Source organism: Equus caballus, chromosome 19 (assembly GCF_041296265.1).
Source record: "Equus caballus isolate H_3958 breed thoroughbred chromosome 19, TB-T2T, whole genome shotgun sequence".
NCBI lineage: Eukaryota > Metazoa > Chordata > Mammalia > Perissodactyla > Equidae > Equus > Equus caballus.
In genome coordinates, this window is record NC_091702.1 from 42,949,684 (window position 1) to 42,964,470 (window position 14,787).

The 14,787-nt window shown below is 37.8% G+C and overlaps 1 protein-coding gene across 12 annotated transcripts in view; it reads right to left on the reverse strand.

The window, feature by feature from the left end:
- Nucleotides 1-14,787, reverse strand: part of SENP5 (SUMO specific peptidase 5) — a 45,646-nt gene that overhangs the window by 16,256 nt on the left and 14,603 nt on the right. For all 12 annotated transcript variants that reach the window (XM_001499415.6, XM_070243510.1, XM_070243509.1 and 9 more), the window contains exons 2-6: nucleotides 11,488-13,028; nucleotides 3,872-3,977; nucleotides 3,561-3,699; nucleotides 3,253-3,300; nucleotides 708-785 (exon numbers count right to left, since the gene is read on the reverse strand). In XM_001499415.6, coding sequence (XP_001499465.3) covers nucleotides 708-785; nucleotides 3,253-3,300; nucleotides 3,561-3,699; nucleotides 3,872-3,977; nucleotides 11,488-12,997 — 1,881 coding nt within the window. In that variant the 5' untranslated portion in view covers nucleotides 12,998-13,028. The remainder of the gene's footprint in view (nucleotides 1-707; nucleotides 786-3,252; nucleotides 3,301-3,560; nucleotides 3,700-3,871; nucleotides 3,978-11,487; nucleotides 13,029-14,787) is intronic.

Here is a 14,787-nt window from a genome sequence, read left to right on the forward strand (position 1 = left end):
GTCTGATTCCTGAGTTCATTATATCTACTTCCCCAGATTTGCACCCTTCAATCACATTTCACTTATCTTGGCCCTACTGATGATATTTTGCACATATTATCTACATGGCAACAATCAATCAGGTGTTTGTACCTTGCAAAAAGTTATTTCCATCCACAACTACTTAAGACTTACTCTTAATTTCTTTAACCCATCCAATATAAAAAGTGAAAATTTACACTATCTCTAGATCTATGACTGTGGGATTTGAACCTGATGGTAATTTTGTCAAAATATCAAAAATAGAATATAAACGGGCTTTAAAAATAATGTTTCTGACATAGTCAATGAATATAGAGAGGAATTAAGGTTTGAAGGAACCTTAGGGATTACTCTGATTTATCATTTTGTTTTAGAAATAAGCAATCTAAAGGCCAAAATAAATGTCTTGTCTAAGTTGCATAAAAAGCTAACAGCAATGCTGGAACCACTAACTTCCTGCCCAGTGCTTTCAGTTATAGCATATTCCAGTCAACTGGATAGACTCAGAGTTTTACTAGTGTTTTGTCTTTCCAACAATAAGATTTAAAATAAACAATAAAAGAACAACTGTCACATTAAAGAGTGTGTTTCTAATTAACATCATACTGTATTAAAGTTCTTATCCTTCCACTCACAGTGGCTTATCATCTGCATTTCACATTTAGAATAAAAAAGAAAGAGAATACCTTTTTAGTCCATCTTTTTACTCCATTGTATCCTTTGGTTACCAGCTGTCTATGAAAAAAGCTGTTGAAGAAGTGAACCTAGAAGAGACATCAAATACAAGCACCCAGATTATATTAGGCTATGTCCAGATTTAACTTCAAAAGAAAATGGAAATTTAAAAATCCTTGAAAGTAAGATAGACAAAAAGATGAGGAAAAGTTTCTTCTTAAAAATGACCAAAATATAGAAAATACATAGTTCACAGAAGATTCTGTTCCAAATTTTCACTAGAATGACCTTACAGCTGTGGTGTGTAGTCAAAACTGGAATGGGGCAGTAGACAGATTACCTGAATCCAATCAAGTAAAGAAGCAACAGGACAAATCTCACCCGATCAGGTGACAGAACTGAAAGAGTACTCAGCTATGAAAGAATGAGGCAACAATTACCTTGAACTCAAGGGATATGGATTACAAGTTTTGTAAACTAACCCCATCTGAAGGATGTGGAATGGGAGACTCCTATTGTCATGACAACGATAAAAAGGCCTTAGCATGACCATTTCTAGCACTGAAAGAATTACCCTGGTCACATGGAGTGTCATGTCCTGCATTCTTGGCTTCAAATTTCTGCTTTATAAATTAGTATCAGCACAGCTGAGATAGAAAACATTGTGGTCTTAAAAGTGTTCACTTTTAAATGTGGTCAAAAGTGTAACTTTGAGTCACTTGAGATGATAAAACTGTTCCTTTGCTTCTGAGATTCTCAGGGTGTAGTCACGGCTCCCAGGGTGTGGTGCAGAAACTCTGAGGGTAGGGCTTAGCAATCTGGTTTTACAAACCTTCCAAAGGATTCTGATGCACAGTTGTTTTGAGAACCATGTGGCTCAAGATATTGATAAAAAGAGCTTGTAGTAGCTATCTCTAGAGCAGTGATTCTCAAACTTTGTGTGCATCAGAATCTGGAGGGCTGTTAAAACAGATTGCTGGACCCCACCTCCAGTTTCTGATTCAGTAGGTATGGGGTGGAATACAAAAACACGCATTTCTAGTTAGTTCCCAGGTGATGCTGATGCTGCTGGTTTGGGAACTAGACTTTGAGAACCACTGCCTTAGTAAGTGTCCTTTTAATCTAATGAAAGTTTAATCAAATGTAGATGTAATGAAGGTAAATTATCCCCTTAAAATTAATACTTTTATGTTAAAAATCATCTGTATGTGTTTATCTTAAAAAAAAACTTTCTGGTAATTTAGAGAATCTGACATAACAGAGAATCTGACAGACGAGCCTCATGGTTCCAATTTAAAATGCGTAAAAGATTTGTGATTTTAAGTGAGAAGTTATAAGACATTTTGTCTATATTCGTAAATAGCGTCAGAATCTGATACTCATTATATTTACCTGTTTAAATTACTAGATTTATACAAGTTTATAAAGTACTCGGAAAAGTTTTGCTTGTTGAAATCAAAGGCTGCCCGCCCATCAGATACTCTGAGTACTCAGAAAGAAAAATTAATATATTAAATTCTTAAAAAGCTTTTTTTCCCTAAGAACCACAATCTGAAACTCTATTTTTTTTTTCTTTTTTTAAAGATTCGCACCTGAGCTAACATCTGCTGCCAATCTTTCTTTTTTCCCCCCTCCTTCTCCCCAAAACCCTCTGAGTACATAGTTGCATATTCTGGTTGTAAGTGCCTCTGCTTGTGCTATGTGTGACGCCACCTCAGCATGGCCTGATGAGTGATGCCATGTCTGCACCCAGGATCCAAACTGGCAAAACCCTGGGCCACTGAAGCGGAGCACACGAACTTAACCACTCGGCCAAGGGGCCAGCCCCCCTAAAATAGTTTTAATATGTAACTAAGCTCTTAAGGGAATTTTAGAGTTTAAGGGGAGTTACTTTGTATTTGAACTGGGTATCAAATATTAATCCAAGAAAAAGTGAAGATGAGTACTACTTTATTTTTAAAGAGACTAAGACTTTAAGTTAAATTTTAAAGCTTAAAGCAAACAGTCCCTTTTGTGCATCTCCCCATTAAAAAAAAAACCCTCTTCAAGATAACAAACACACCCACCTGAAACAAATAAGCAGAAAAACACTGGCATCATCACTTTGTTATGCAGAAATTATTTTACAGAACTTACGCTCAACCCTAGCATATAATCGAGACAAAATCTCGGGCCAGCCCCATGGCCAAGTGGTTAAGCTCACGCCACTTTGGTGGCCCAGGGTTTCGCTGGTTCAGATCCTGGGTGTGGACATGGCACCATTCACCAGGCCATGCTGAGGTGGTGTCACACATAGCACAACCAGAAGGACCTACAACCAGAATATACAACCAAGTACTAGAGGGCTTTGGGGAGAAGAAGAAAGAAAAAAAAGATTGGCAACAAATGTTAGTCCAGGTGCCAATCTTAAAAAAAAAAAAAAAAAGACAAAATCTAACTCTTTTTTAAAAATCTAAGGAATATTAAACAATTACATAAAGTTTAAAAAAAAACTTTAAAAGTTTAAAAAAAACCTTCTTTTAATATATAAGAACTGAAGAAGAAGTTTTCACTTACTTTGTCTGGGACTGCATCCATTATCAGCTCACCATACATATTAATGACCTATAAAAAGTCAACATAAAACCAGCTTACTAACCCTATACAATTCAGAAACCTCACTTAGAATGAATAACATGTTCATCCTGCTAGCAGTAATCAAACGTTTTGGATCCTGGAGTTAGTGAATGAGTCACTTCAGTAAGGAGTATAGAATCCTTGATTCCAAAAGATAACAGTGAGGCCAACCCACAGGTTCTTAGTTAAATTTTATTGTTCACAATCCTCTGCAACTTATCCATGTCGAGAACCTACAATACACTAACCTGGTCATTCAGCCAATTCTGACCATCCAGGGTCGCTAGATCATCCATATCCAGCATGTGCTTATTGTAGAAGATTCGGAAGTTGCATTTTTGATGTCTGGCCCGATAGTTTGTTATTTCCCTATTGATAAATGGTTTTCTGAAATGAAAGATTTTGAAAGAAAAGGTAAAAAACATGAGTTCTACTCAATTTATTGCTAAGTATCTTTTTTTAAACTCGACTTATTGCTAAGTATCTTTTTTTTTAACCAAGAGAAAAGTCATATATGTCAAGAATTTTATTTTCAAGGGCTTAAGCATCATTGACAAACCTATTAGAAAAGTCTTCATTAAAGACATCTTTTAATCTTCCAAGGACATCTTTTTCACTGAGTGGGACCAAACTGCCATACTTCTTCATAACCTCATCTAAGAATCCTTAAATAAAGGAAGAGAGAAAAATTAAGATGGAAAAACGATTTACAGCAAAGTCATTCTCCCAATACTTATCCTATACACAACACTTAGCACACATTTAACCTATATTACTACATATATTATACTATAAAGAAGTCTTTTAAAAGTTATGCTTTGTAAAAAAAAAAAAAAATTAAATAGATGAGGCCCTCCTCATTCCAATAAAGAGAGAAATACTCTAAGGCATCATGTTACATTGGACTTTTAAGGTACTGATGCATTATTAGAGAGGGAATGGCTAGCTATCACTAAAGATTGACATCTTTCAGTAGCTTAACCTTAGAAAAGAATCTCATCTCCTAAAGAGTGAAATCTGAAGTGTTTAGTCACCTGGTTAAATGTGTTTATCACATTTGGTGACTGAAGGAACCATCCTTTTAAAAATAATTAGAAGGAATTATTGTTGAGATTGCTGGTGCTGTATTATTTGGTAAAGTATGTAATTTCACATCTCATAGCAAGGGACAAATTCTAAAGCATTTTTAATATCATACAATTTGACAGAGTTATGCTACTCACGATACTGAATAACTCTATGAGGTGACCTTAACTGGATAACAGCTGGCGAGGCATATTTTAAGAGGCAAAACAGAATTGAAGGATGATTTCCTGGCCAGAAAATGGGACAGTTAACTTAAGTATGATGCACATGCATTTTAATGGCTTCCAAGAGGATCCAATGAAAAAACATACCTAAAAAGGCCCTCGGAAATAAAACCAGGACATTATTTCTAAGTAAATACAAAGAAGCTGAGGGATGACTTAAAGGTTCACAAAAGTGCAGACATGACGTCACCTGTTCACTGATGCTGAATGCGGGGAGCAACGCCGGGCTAACCATCAGCCTGACAGTTAAGTCTACTGAGTTACGATGGGAAAAATGAGGACTGTTAGCCACTTATTTTACCCAGCTCCCTTTCTAACTTTGAGAATGGCCTCTGCTATGCATCAATACAAAATGGACAGGAAGGATCAAAAGAGTGACTGTCCTGAGAATGGAATGTTTCGTATGGGGGAGGGCAAACAAAGGTGTGAAAAACTTATTTTTCCTCCTCTTAGTCTCCCACCAGAGTGGCTCCCAATTTGAAAGGCTTAAGATAAGAGCAAAGGTCAGGGTATAGCAAACAAGAGATGCTCGCTTATGCCCGCTTCCAGTCTAGGCTTTCGGCATACAGAAGACAGAAAGGGAGTCCCATGTTCCAGCTTAACCAGAGCAGGAGATAAAGATTCAGGGCTTCTAAACTAGGACTACAGCATATATTTGCTTATAGCGTTTACTGTATCATATCTTATAGTTATCTAAGCATAGCCTGGGGTCTACATGGGAGAATGGACCCAAACAGAAGATAAAGAATCCCAACATTTGAGAAACTGCTTTTAAGGGACAATTTTATACAAAAATAATATTTTAACAAAAAATTAAACTTTAGGCCCAGCAACCTTAATTGAAACTCCTTAAATAAGAAAGCAGTCTCCCTTATCAAGAGGATACGGACTCCAATTCCAAACAAATGATACCATGGGAAAGACGTGTTCTTGTTAAAACAATGTTTTCTGGATGGTAATATTTTGGGAGTTTTAAATTGTTATATTTTTTCCTCTTATCTGTATTTTTGTTTTCACTTTTAGATGATAAACATGGATTCCCAATGCAGTAGAAAGGCCCTACCTGGATCTTCAAGGAGAACCCTAGATGACAGTGTCTCACTGATGCACACCTTTATCTCACTGGGACCAGACATAAAACAAGAGTTAAAGAGCACTTACAAGCCACGAACTAGAACATCTCGGTTCATCCTTATGACTACCCTACGTGTTAGACAGTATCCCTACTTTACAAATGGAGACAGGAAGCTTAGGGAGGTTACGTAACCTCCCCAAGGACCCTTAACTAGCACGTAGCAGAACTAAGAGTCTGACTATAGGTCATGTGACCACAAAAACTGAGCTGTTAAGTATTATGCTATGCCACCTCCAAAGCAGATGTTATCTTTTCTCTACAAACAATTTGGTTCTTCACTTCACCTTTCTCTTTTAATACCCATGGCCAAGAACCACCCAGAAAACAGACTTCTTAAAATGAGAGTTACATTCATTAGTCTTTACCTACTTGCTTCCACCAAACTAATGAACCAAAAAGGAAAACTGCATTTTGGAATATATAATTTCTTTTACTCCAAAAGTACTAAAATTTCAATGTGACCAAGAAATAAAGGATACGTTAGAAAAAAAACAAAAAACAGAGTTCAAATTATAGTCCATACTGCAAGCACGAATGGTAATAATATGAAAAACAAAAAATGAGGTGTTATTTTAGAAGTTAAATTACTCATGATGTTAATGCAACTGTGTTGTACAGTTTTTTCTTGAAACAACTGCCTTAGGTCACATCCCATGTTGCGTACATAAGAAATACAACCATTTGGTTCTCCAACAAAACAGAATACACATCAGAAAGGTTCCATCAAAAATAAGGCATGAAATATCTAAGAATAAACTTAAAGAATGTATAAAACCTAAGTGAAAAGCACTACAAAATTCTAGTAAAGGACACAGGTCAATAAATGGAGTAATTCTCTGTTTTTAGAAATGCAGTTTTCCCTAAATTAATCTATAAACGTAATGCAATGCCAATCAAAAGCCACTGTTTGTTTTAACTGAAAAAACAAATTCATCTTGGGGAAAAAAAGTGTGAGACATTTCTAGAAATTTCTGAAAAAGATTAAAGGGGAGATGAGTAAGAGGCGAGAGAGAAGAGGAGGAGGGCCTAGTCCCATCAAATTCTAAAACTAACTACAGTAATTAAAGCAGAACAGTGCCGGCACAGAAACAGAGAAACCAGTGCAGGAAGAGACCCAGGGGCAAGTGTCATCTCACAGCCACAGGGAAAAGATGAATTAATCAATAAACAGGATTCGAACTATTGACTAAATGTTTTATTCACAGGTGGAATTCATTTTGGTGTAAAGAGTGAGGTAGGGATCCATCTTGACTTTTTTCCAAATGGCTAAATATAAAAATAACATATTAATAGTCTAGAAGAAAACAGGGTTGAACATTTTTATAAACTTGAAGTGGGAATAAACTTTAAGTAGAGTTTGGGGTTTTTTTCTAATACATGACCATAAACATGTTAAAATGAGGTGGCAGTCACCTCATAATTCCTTTATAACTTTTATGCCCTTATAAACATGTGTTTCTTAAACATGTAAGTAGCACATTATACTTGCTCTTTTTGAAGCTCCTTTTTTCCATTTGATACTTTTCCTAAAAGTATGGGTATTTTTTTCCTAAGTCAATTCAAAATGACCTAGTAGTCCATTAAATGGGTATGCCATATTTTAACCAATTCCCTATCGATGACCATTTAAGTTGTTAATTTTTAGCTCTCTAAATAATGTCACAATTTAAACCCTTGATGGGGCTGGCCCAGTAGCATAGTGGTTGGGTTTGTTCACTCCACTTTGGCAGCCAGGGGTTCACAGGTTTGGATCCTGGGCACAGACCTACACACCGCTCATCAAGCCGTGCTGTGGCAGTGTTCCCCATACAAAATGGAGGAAGACTGGCACAGATATTAGCACAGGGCCACTCTTCCTCAAGCCAAAAAAAAGAGGTCGATTGGCAACAGATGTTAGCTCAGGGCCAATTTTCCTTACAAAAAACAAAATCAAAATTAAAAAACCATTGATATATCCTGTTCTATTGTTTCCCCAGAACACACCTGCTACAAGTCAAAGTTCTGGGTCAAAGGACATGCATCTCTAAAACTTTCAAATTTTCTTATGACTTTTGCTGTATACACATACAAGATTTTAATATTTATGGAGTCAAATTGGTATACTTTTATTGCTTCTGAGTTTCCTATCATGTTTTAAAATGTCTTATCAATATGAGTTTACAAAAATGGTCTCTTGCATTTCTTTCTTTTTAACAGCTTTGAGCTATGAATCACATACCACAAAATTCACTCCCTTGAAGTGTACAATTTAGTGGGGTTTTTGTATATTCAGAGTTGTGCAATCATTACCACTACCTAATTCCAGAACATGTGCAATACCCCCACAAAGAAACTTTGTACCTATTAGCAGTCAGTCCTCATTCCTCCCTCTCCCCTGCCCCTGGCAACCATTAATCTACTTTCTAGCTCTACATATTTGCCTACTCTGAACATTTCAAATCAATAGAATCATAGGGTATGTGGCCTTTTGTGTCTGACTTCTTTCACTTAGCATGTTTCCAAGGTTCATCCACATTGAAACAGGTATCAGTACATCATTCCTTCTTATGGCAGAATAATATTCCGTTGTATAGACAGAGCAAATTTTATTTATCCTTCATCAGTTGATGGACACAGGTTGTTTCCACTTTTTGGCTATTATGAATAATGATGCTATGAACATTTGTGTATAAGTTTTTGTGTATTTGCTTCTAATTAGTTGAATTTTTAATCCATCTGGAATATACTGTAACATGGAAATCTATTTCTTTTCCTTCCAAAGCAGATAGCTAATCTGAGTACAGAATCGTAGATTTTTATATCCTCCCTCATATCTTTTAAAGTTATCTTGTACAGGTATAACTCAGTATTAATTTTTTTTCAGCAACAAACTACTGTCATTGGAAAGCCTTCAACTTGGTTTTGAAGAGATTGACTTTCCTTTTACAGTCATATTTCACCAGTTTATGCAATATTTAATACAATTATGAAACACAGTAAGTAAATTGTAATAAGTACAACTGGCTCTTGATAAATATTTAAATCCCCTGAAATGAGCATAATGTGCAATTACATTAGAGATGAGCCAGTACACAGCATTCCATGGAACTTAATATCAGCTAATGCTACAGAAGTCAGCTAAGAGACCATCTACTATACTGATTGTCCTAAATTGATTCCTTTTCTGATTGCTCTATTAACCTTGATAACTCAGGTTTAGTGCTTTTATTTGTTGAACTTATCTCTTCCGCTGTGTTGGCTTTCCTCAGATGTTTAGTGATCGATCGTGGGCTCATCTTTACTTGGGTAACTTGCTGGGTAGGGGGAGGGTTGTGATAGGCAGCAGCTGTTGCTCTGCCTTAAACTATTTACAATGGGAATACAGATACTTAGAACCTCAAACTGTTCTGGAAATGCATGTACCTCCTTCTCACCAGGTGTTACAAGGCATGGGGGAGGGGGAAGAGGAAATATCCTCTCTCCCCCCACCAATCTCCTGTTCTTAGAATTTCAGTGCTGTACGCCAATGATATCTCACTAAAGCTAGCGGGGGAGGGAGGATTCCAGCTTGAGAGCAAATATCCCCCTTGCTGATATGTGGCACAGGCAGAGAGAGATGCTTTTGTTGAGATTCCCCAACTACTCAGTCGTTTACCATGGGTCTCCCCTTTCCTCCCCACCTCCACCACCTCCAGAAACAGGACACCCTCAGTGCTGCGCCATTGTCCTGCACTAATCTTCCGTCTGCCACTGGGGCTCCCTTCTGGACCTTCCCTCTACTTTCTGCCTTGTGGGAGTTTCTCAGTTTCTGATCTACCAAAACTCCCCTCTTTGTTTCTGAGTATGGAGATACATATGCGTTTTAATATATTTTTCACAATTTCTATGGATTTGATAGGAGGAAGAAGAGATTCCATGTGTTTACTTTATCCCCTTAAACCTGGAACTGCTATTGGTTTCTGACAGATATTCTTTACTAAGTGAAGGAAGTTTTCTTTATTACTAGTTTTCTAAAAGATTTAAACACAAGGGTAACTGAGTTTTAATAGGCTTTTTAGTACTTGCTGAGATGCCATGATTTTTCTCCATTAGCCTATTAAAATAATGAATTACATTACAGATCACTAAGTGTGAATTCTATAAAAATTCCTACTTCCTCACATCATGCTACAGTTGTACTATATGTCATATTCAATTTATCAATTGTTTTTGCAAGTGCTACATCTATATTTAAAATTTAATTGGTATTTGTGGGTAAATGCTAATTTTTTCAGGTTTATGTATCATGATTCTGCTAACATCATAATAGGGAACGTCATTCTAGAACAGTATAAACAAGTGAAAATAGTTTTTTTAAAGGTTGCTAGGACTCTGTACTTTGTGTTTTTGTGGAGAAAAACTTTTTTACATACTTAATGGTTGGCGAAACAAAGTGTCCAGAACTGTTTAAACCACCAAGGAGTAACTCGCCTACCTCCCCAGAAAAGGCCATTTATGACAATTTGACATGTCCAGATACAGGCTATACAAATGCATGTGCACACATAAATACATCTAATCATCCTACGTGTGTGCATATATATCTTTTAACAAAATGGCATTATTCTGTTTTGCAACTTTGCTTTTTACACTTTATACAGCTTTCAGTATCAAAATATAAATCAAATTTATTCTTTAACAGCTTCATAGTATACTATTGCCTGGATGTGCCATAACTTATACTGCCACCGATATTTGTTTTGGTTGTCTTCAGTTTTTTACTACCAAGACAATAAGTAATGTCCTTGTATAAATATATTTGTGCTGTTTTATATCTTGGATAAATTGCAAGAAGGGGAATGGGTCAAAGACTGATACTGTCATACTGTCTTTCAAAAATGTTCATACCAACTTACTTGATGTGGTAGATTTTGACAAGATGACTTTTTAAAGCATGATGTAAAAACTTGAAGCGATAAAGTAAAGACAGGTAAGTTCTACTATGTAAGAATTGAAATTTTCTGTTAAACAAAAATATCATACACAAAGTCAGGGTACTGAAAGTTTTCACCTTTTGGGAGGGAAAAATATAAAACTCTTATGACATTTATAATTCAATTTACATGTTTAAAACTAGACTAATGCTAAGGTCCATGAAGGTAGGAATCAGTGTATCCTGCTCATTGCCACATTCTTAGAACTAGCACCACGCCAAGTATGGAGGAGCTTCTCAGATATTAAATAAATAAAATATAAACAATCCAATAGAAAAATAGGCAAAGAACAATAATACACAAAAAAATGGCAAACAAAGAAAAATATGTTCAAACTTTAAACTTAAAAACACAAATTAAAACAACTCTCCTATGATCTATAAGACTGGCAAAGTTTAACAAGTGCAAACTGGTTCAACTTTTTGGAGGGTAATTTAACAACTCTCTTAAAATTTTAAGTGTGAGTATTCTTTCACTATCAATTCTCCTACTAGGAACTTAACTTACAGAAACAACTCTATAAGTATAAAGAAGTAATCTCACTGCATTACTGTTTATAGAAGGAACCAACTGGAAGCAACACAAGTGTCCATTAATCAAAAATTAAATAAATTATGGAACATCTATATAACACGGCAATATAAAAGGCTTCCAGAAGAATGTCTAATTGCTTAAAGGGAAATCCATGTGTGGAAGGAAAAAATAGGACTAGCCTAGAAAGGACAATGGACAGCAAGTGTGGGCTGGAGGGTGGGGAGAATAAAGGAAGAGTGCGTACCAGAAAGGCAGATTGACAGCTGTTCATCATCCACTGGAGAGGCTTTTTGACTGTTCTTCCCACCTCCCACTTGATTCTCTAGTTTGAGTCCACTGCACATCAGAGGAGCCTCCAGTGGACTTTTACAGTAAGGGTGGTCCAGCAACTTAGAACTAAGAATGTTCTGCTTGAGAGATCCATCCTCATCCATGTGGCAGGAGCTCTCATTTGGAACAGTCTCTTCGGATACAGGCCCGTCTACACTACTCACAGACTGATCTGTCCCAGACACGGATAGTTTTACTCTGTCATCATTCACAACACTTGTCCGATTTTCCTGACCCAGAGTCATAAGTTCTCTTTCAGTTTCCGAGATAAACGTGTTACTAGAATGGTTTTCTGGTAAAGGGATGTCATGAATCAGCTCTGTACGCTCCCACTTAGGAGAGGAGCAGGGTGACTGGTCCCAGGAGTATGTGGCACTGCCATTCTGTTGGTCAGGGAATGCTTCATCTAAACTAAGCTCTTTGCCCAAGAAAGGGCTTCCTTTAGTGTGGCCATCAGGCACATGAGAGTTCGTTCCCTTCACCACAGCATTGCTGTCCATAGCTGGGAAGTATGGTTGATGCCGACAAGAAGGGTCTTTAGGTTCTGGGGAAGGAAATGGGCTGCAACTGCCACCCTCACCTTTCTCCCTCAGGGTCTCTTGATGGTCCCCAGTGACCTGCACCCAGCTCTGCTGGGCTTTTTTTAGCTTGCAAACTTTGTTTTTTGTTCTGAAGTGCTGGGATCTGAGAATCCTGTACCGAAATCTAATCATGGACAATTTCTCATACATCATAAGAGGAGATACTTTTATTCTTCTATGTTGGCTAAGTTGGAACTTTTTTGGAATCAGGGGTCCCCCATTCCCGTGTTGCTCCAGCCCTTGGTAGCAGCCATAACAAAAGCGCTTTCTCTTATGGTTGCTCAAGGTGACCACAATCGTGCCGCTCTCACCTGGACTTTGGCTCTCCCCATTGAACGTCATGGGAAAGTCAGAAGCTTGTGGCTCTGTCCTGGGTCTGTGACCACTGGCCTGACCTAAAACACTATTTGCTGGCAAGTCAGCAACTGCCTTCAAGAAACTTTTCTCTCCGCCGTATTCATGGTCAGAGTTCTTAGCTGATGACAGCAACTTTTCTGCTCCGAGTTTCAGGAGGGTGCTTGAGGAGGAAATGAAGTGTTTAGCGTCCTTTCTTTTCACTTTAGAGGACAACGTACTAACATTTTGAGCCGCCACGCTGGAGTCTGTCTTAGCAAAGAGCGGTTCATCCTGGATCCACGTTTTCTGGATGCGAAGGGCCCTCTTTCTGCACTGGAAATGCCTCAAGTGCCTGCTCCACGTAACTGGCCTTCCCAACTTGGCTTTCAGAACGCACAAGTGTTGGTGAAAGTAGAATTTCCTAAAGCCTCCAAACCCAGTGTTCCATTTCTCAGAAAAGGCTAAGTGGATTCCTTTCCTCCATAGACTTTTCCTCTGTTTTTTCATTTTTCTGATGCATAATGAGATCTGGGTGCAGCTGTAAAGAAGACAAACAAAAGTTACATTGCTACCCTAAATATAAGGTCATAAAGATACAGTCACAGCAACATAAGCTAGAAAATTGAAAAAAGAGAGCATATGAAGTTCAATTTAGACTATCAGACAAAATAAAATCCTACTTGATCAAGATTTTCCCCACAATGAAAACTGAGGAGGGAAGACATGAGTATTCTAACATGACCCCATTTGCTATACCTGCCTCTGACAGAAAAAAGTTTTAAGAATCAGTTTCCAAAATGCAGTTTCTGATGGAGCAGACAGGGCAGGGAGTGAAAAGAGAATTTGTAAGTGTTGCTTCTCATGAGCTAAGTGACTCTAAGCAAGTCACCCAAATTCTGTGTTCTCATTTGTAAAATGAAGGATGGAGAAGGGAGAGGGTACCAGACACCTTTATACACTGTTTCCATTTCAAAACAATTTGTTCCATACAGCAAATTTTAGAAAGGAAGAGTACATAATTTTGTTCTATTTAGTCATCCAAAGGCAGATATTCAATAAATGCAAGCAATATCAGTATCTCAATAGGGAGACCGGCCTCCTCTTTGTCAGTCAGTCAAAGACTTTCTGAGTGACTATGTAGGGACGGACTCTATCAGGTTCTCTCAGTTATTGTTTTGGTTTTCAAGCGAATACAGGAAAAAGATCCCCAACCCCCACCCCACACACATATGAACTTCAGGAACACACATGAGAAATGGTAGATGAAACTATCAGATTTATTAAGATTTCCCCTCACATTTAATAAGATCTAAGATTACTGAAGGCTCTTTAGCTTAGAAAGAAAGGCACTAGCCACTGCAGGTGGAGTAGAAGACATACTACACTACAAATCAGAAATACAATATTCTAATTTCAGCTTGCTAATAACTTACTAAGAAAAGTTCTATTACCTTTCTGTGCAGTTTTCTCTGGGGAAAAAAAAGGACTGAACACATGTTTACCTCAGTTTCTTCTCCAAATCCCAAATCCCATTAAAATGACAAAAATGAGGTTTTATTTATTTTTTTTGGTGGGGGGGAGGAAAATTAGCCCTGAGCTAACTGCTGCCAATCCTCCTCTTTTCTTTTCTTTCTTTCTTCTTCTTCTTTTTTTTTTTTTTTTTTTGCTGAGGAAGGCTGGCCCAAGCTAACATCTATGCCCATTGTCCTCTACTTTATATGTGGGACGCCTACCACAGCATGGCTTGCCAAGTGGTGCCACGTCCACACCCAGGATCTGAACCAGCAAACCCCGGGCCGCCCAAGCGGAATGTGCACACTTAACCGCTGCACCACTGGGCCAGCCCCAGAATGAGGTTTTAAAGAAAGCAAAAGCTCTCAAGGACAAAGAAATTGAAAAAGGAGAAAAGGGCAATAAAACTTCTGAAAGAAGAAAGTAGATGAATGATTGATAACAGACTTAGCAGGCCAAAAGAACTAAATCTAAGCCAGCAGTAGGCGAAGCCAAGAAGCAAGGTACAGGACCCTAGAAAGGCTCAGGAATTGGAAGCAACAATACCTATGAGGGTCAGGGTATGAGAGGGGCTGAAAAAGGAAGGACTGGCTGAAGTGTGAAAAGCAGCAGCTAGATCTACCCTGGCAGATAACCAGTTTCATTCTCTGGGGAGGATGACCCAGAACAGTCAGGCATGTCATGCACAACTGAGGGCAGGGGTACAACAGGAAGATAAATGAGTTTACACAGTGAACTCCCTCCCTAACCTCTTTCCCCACTCATCTACCAGAAAGGTTTCTACC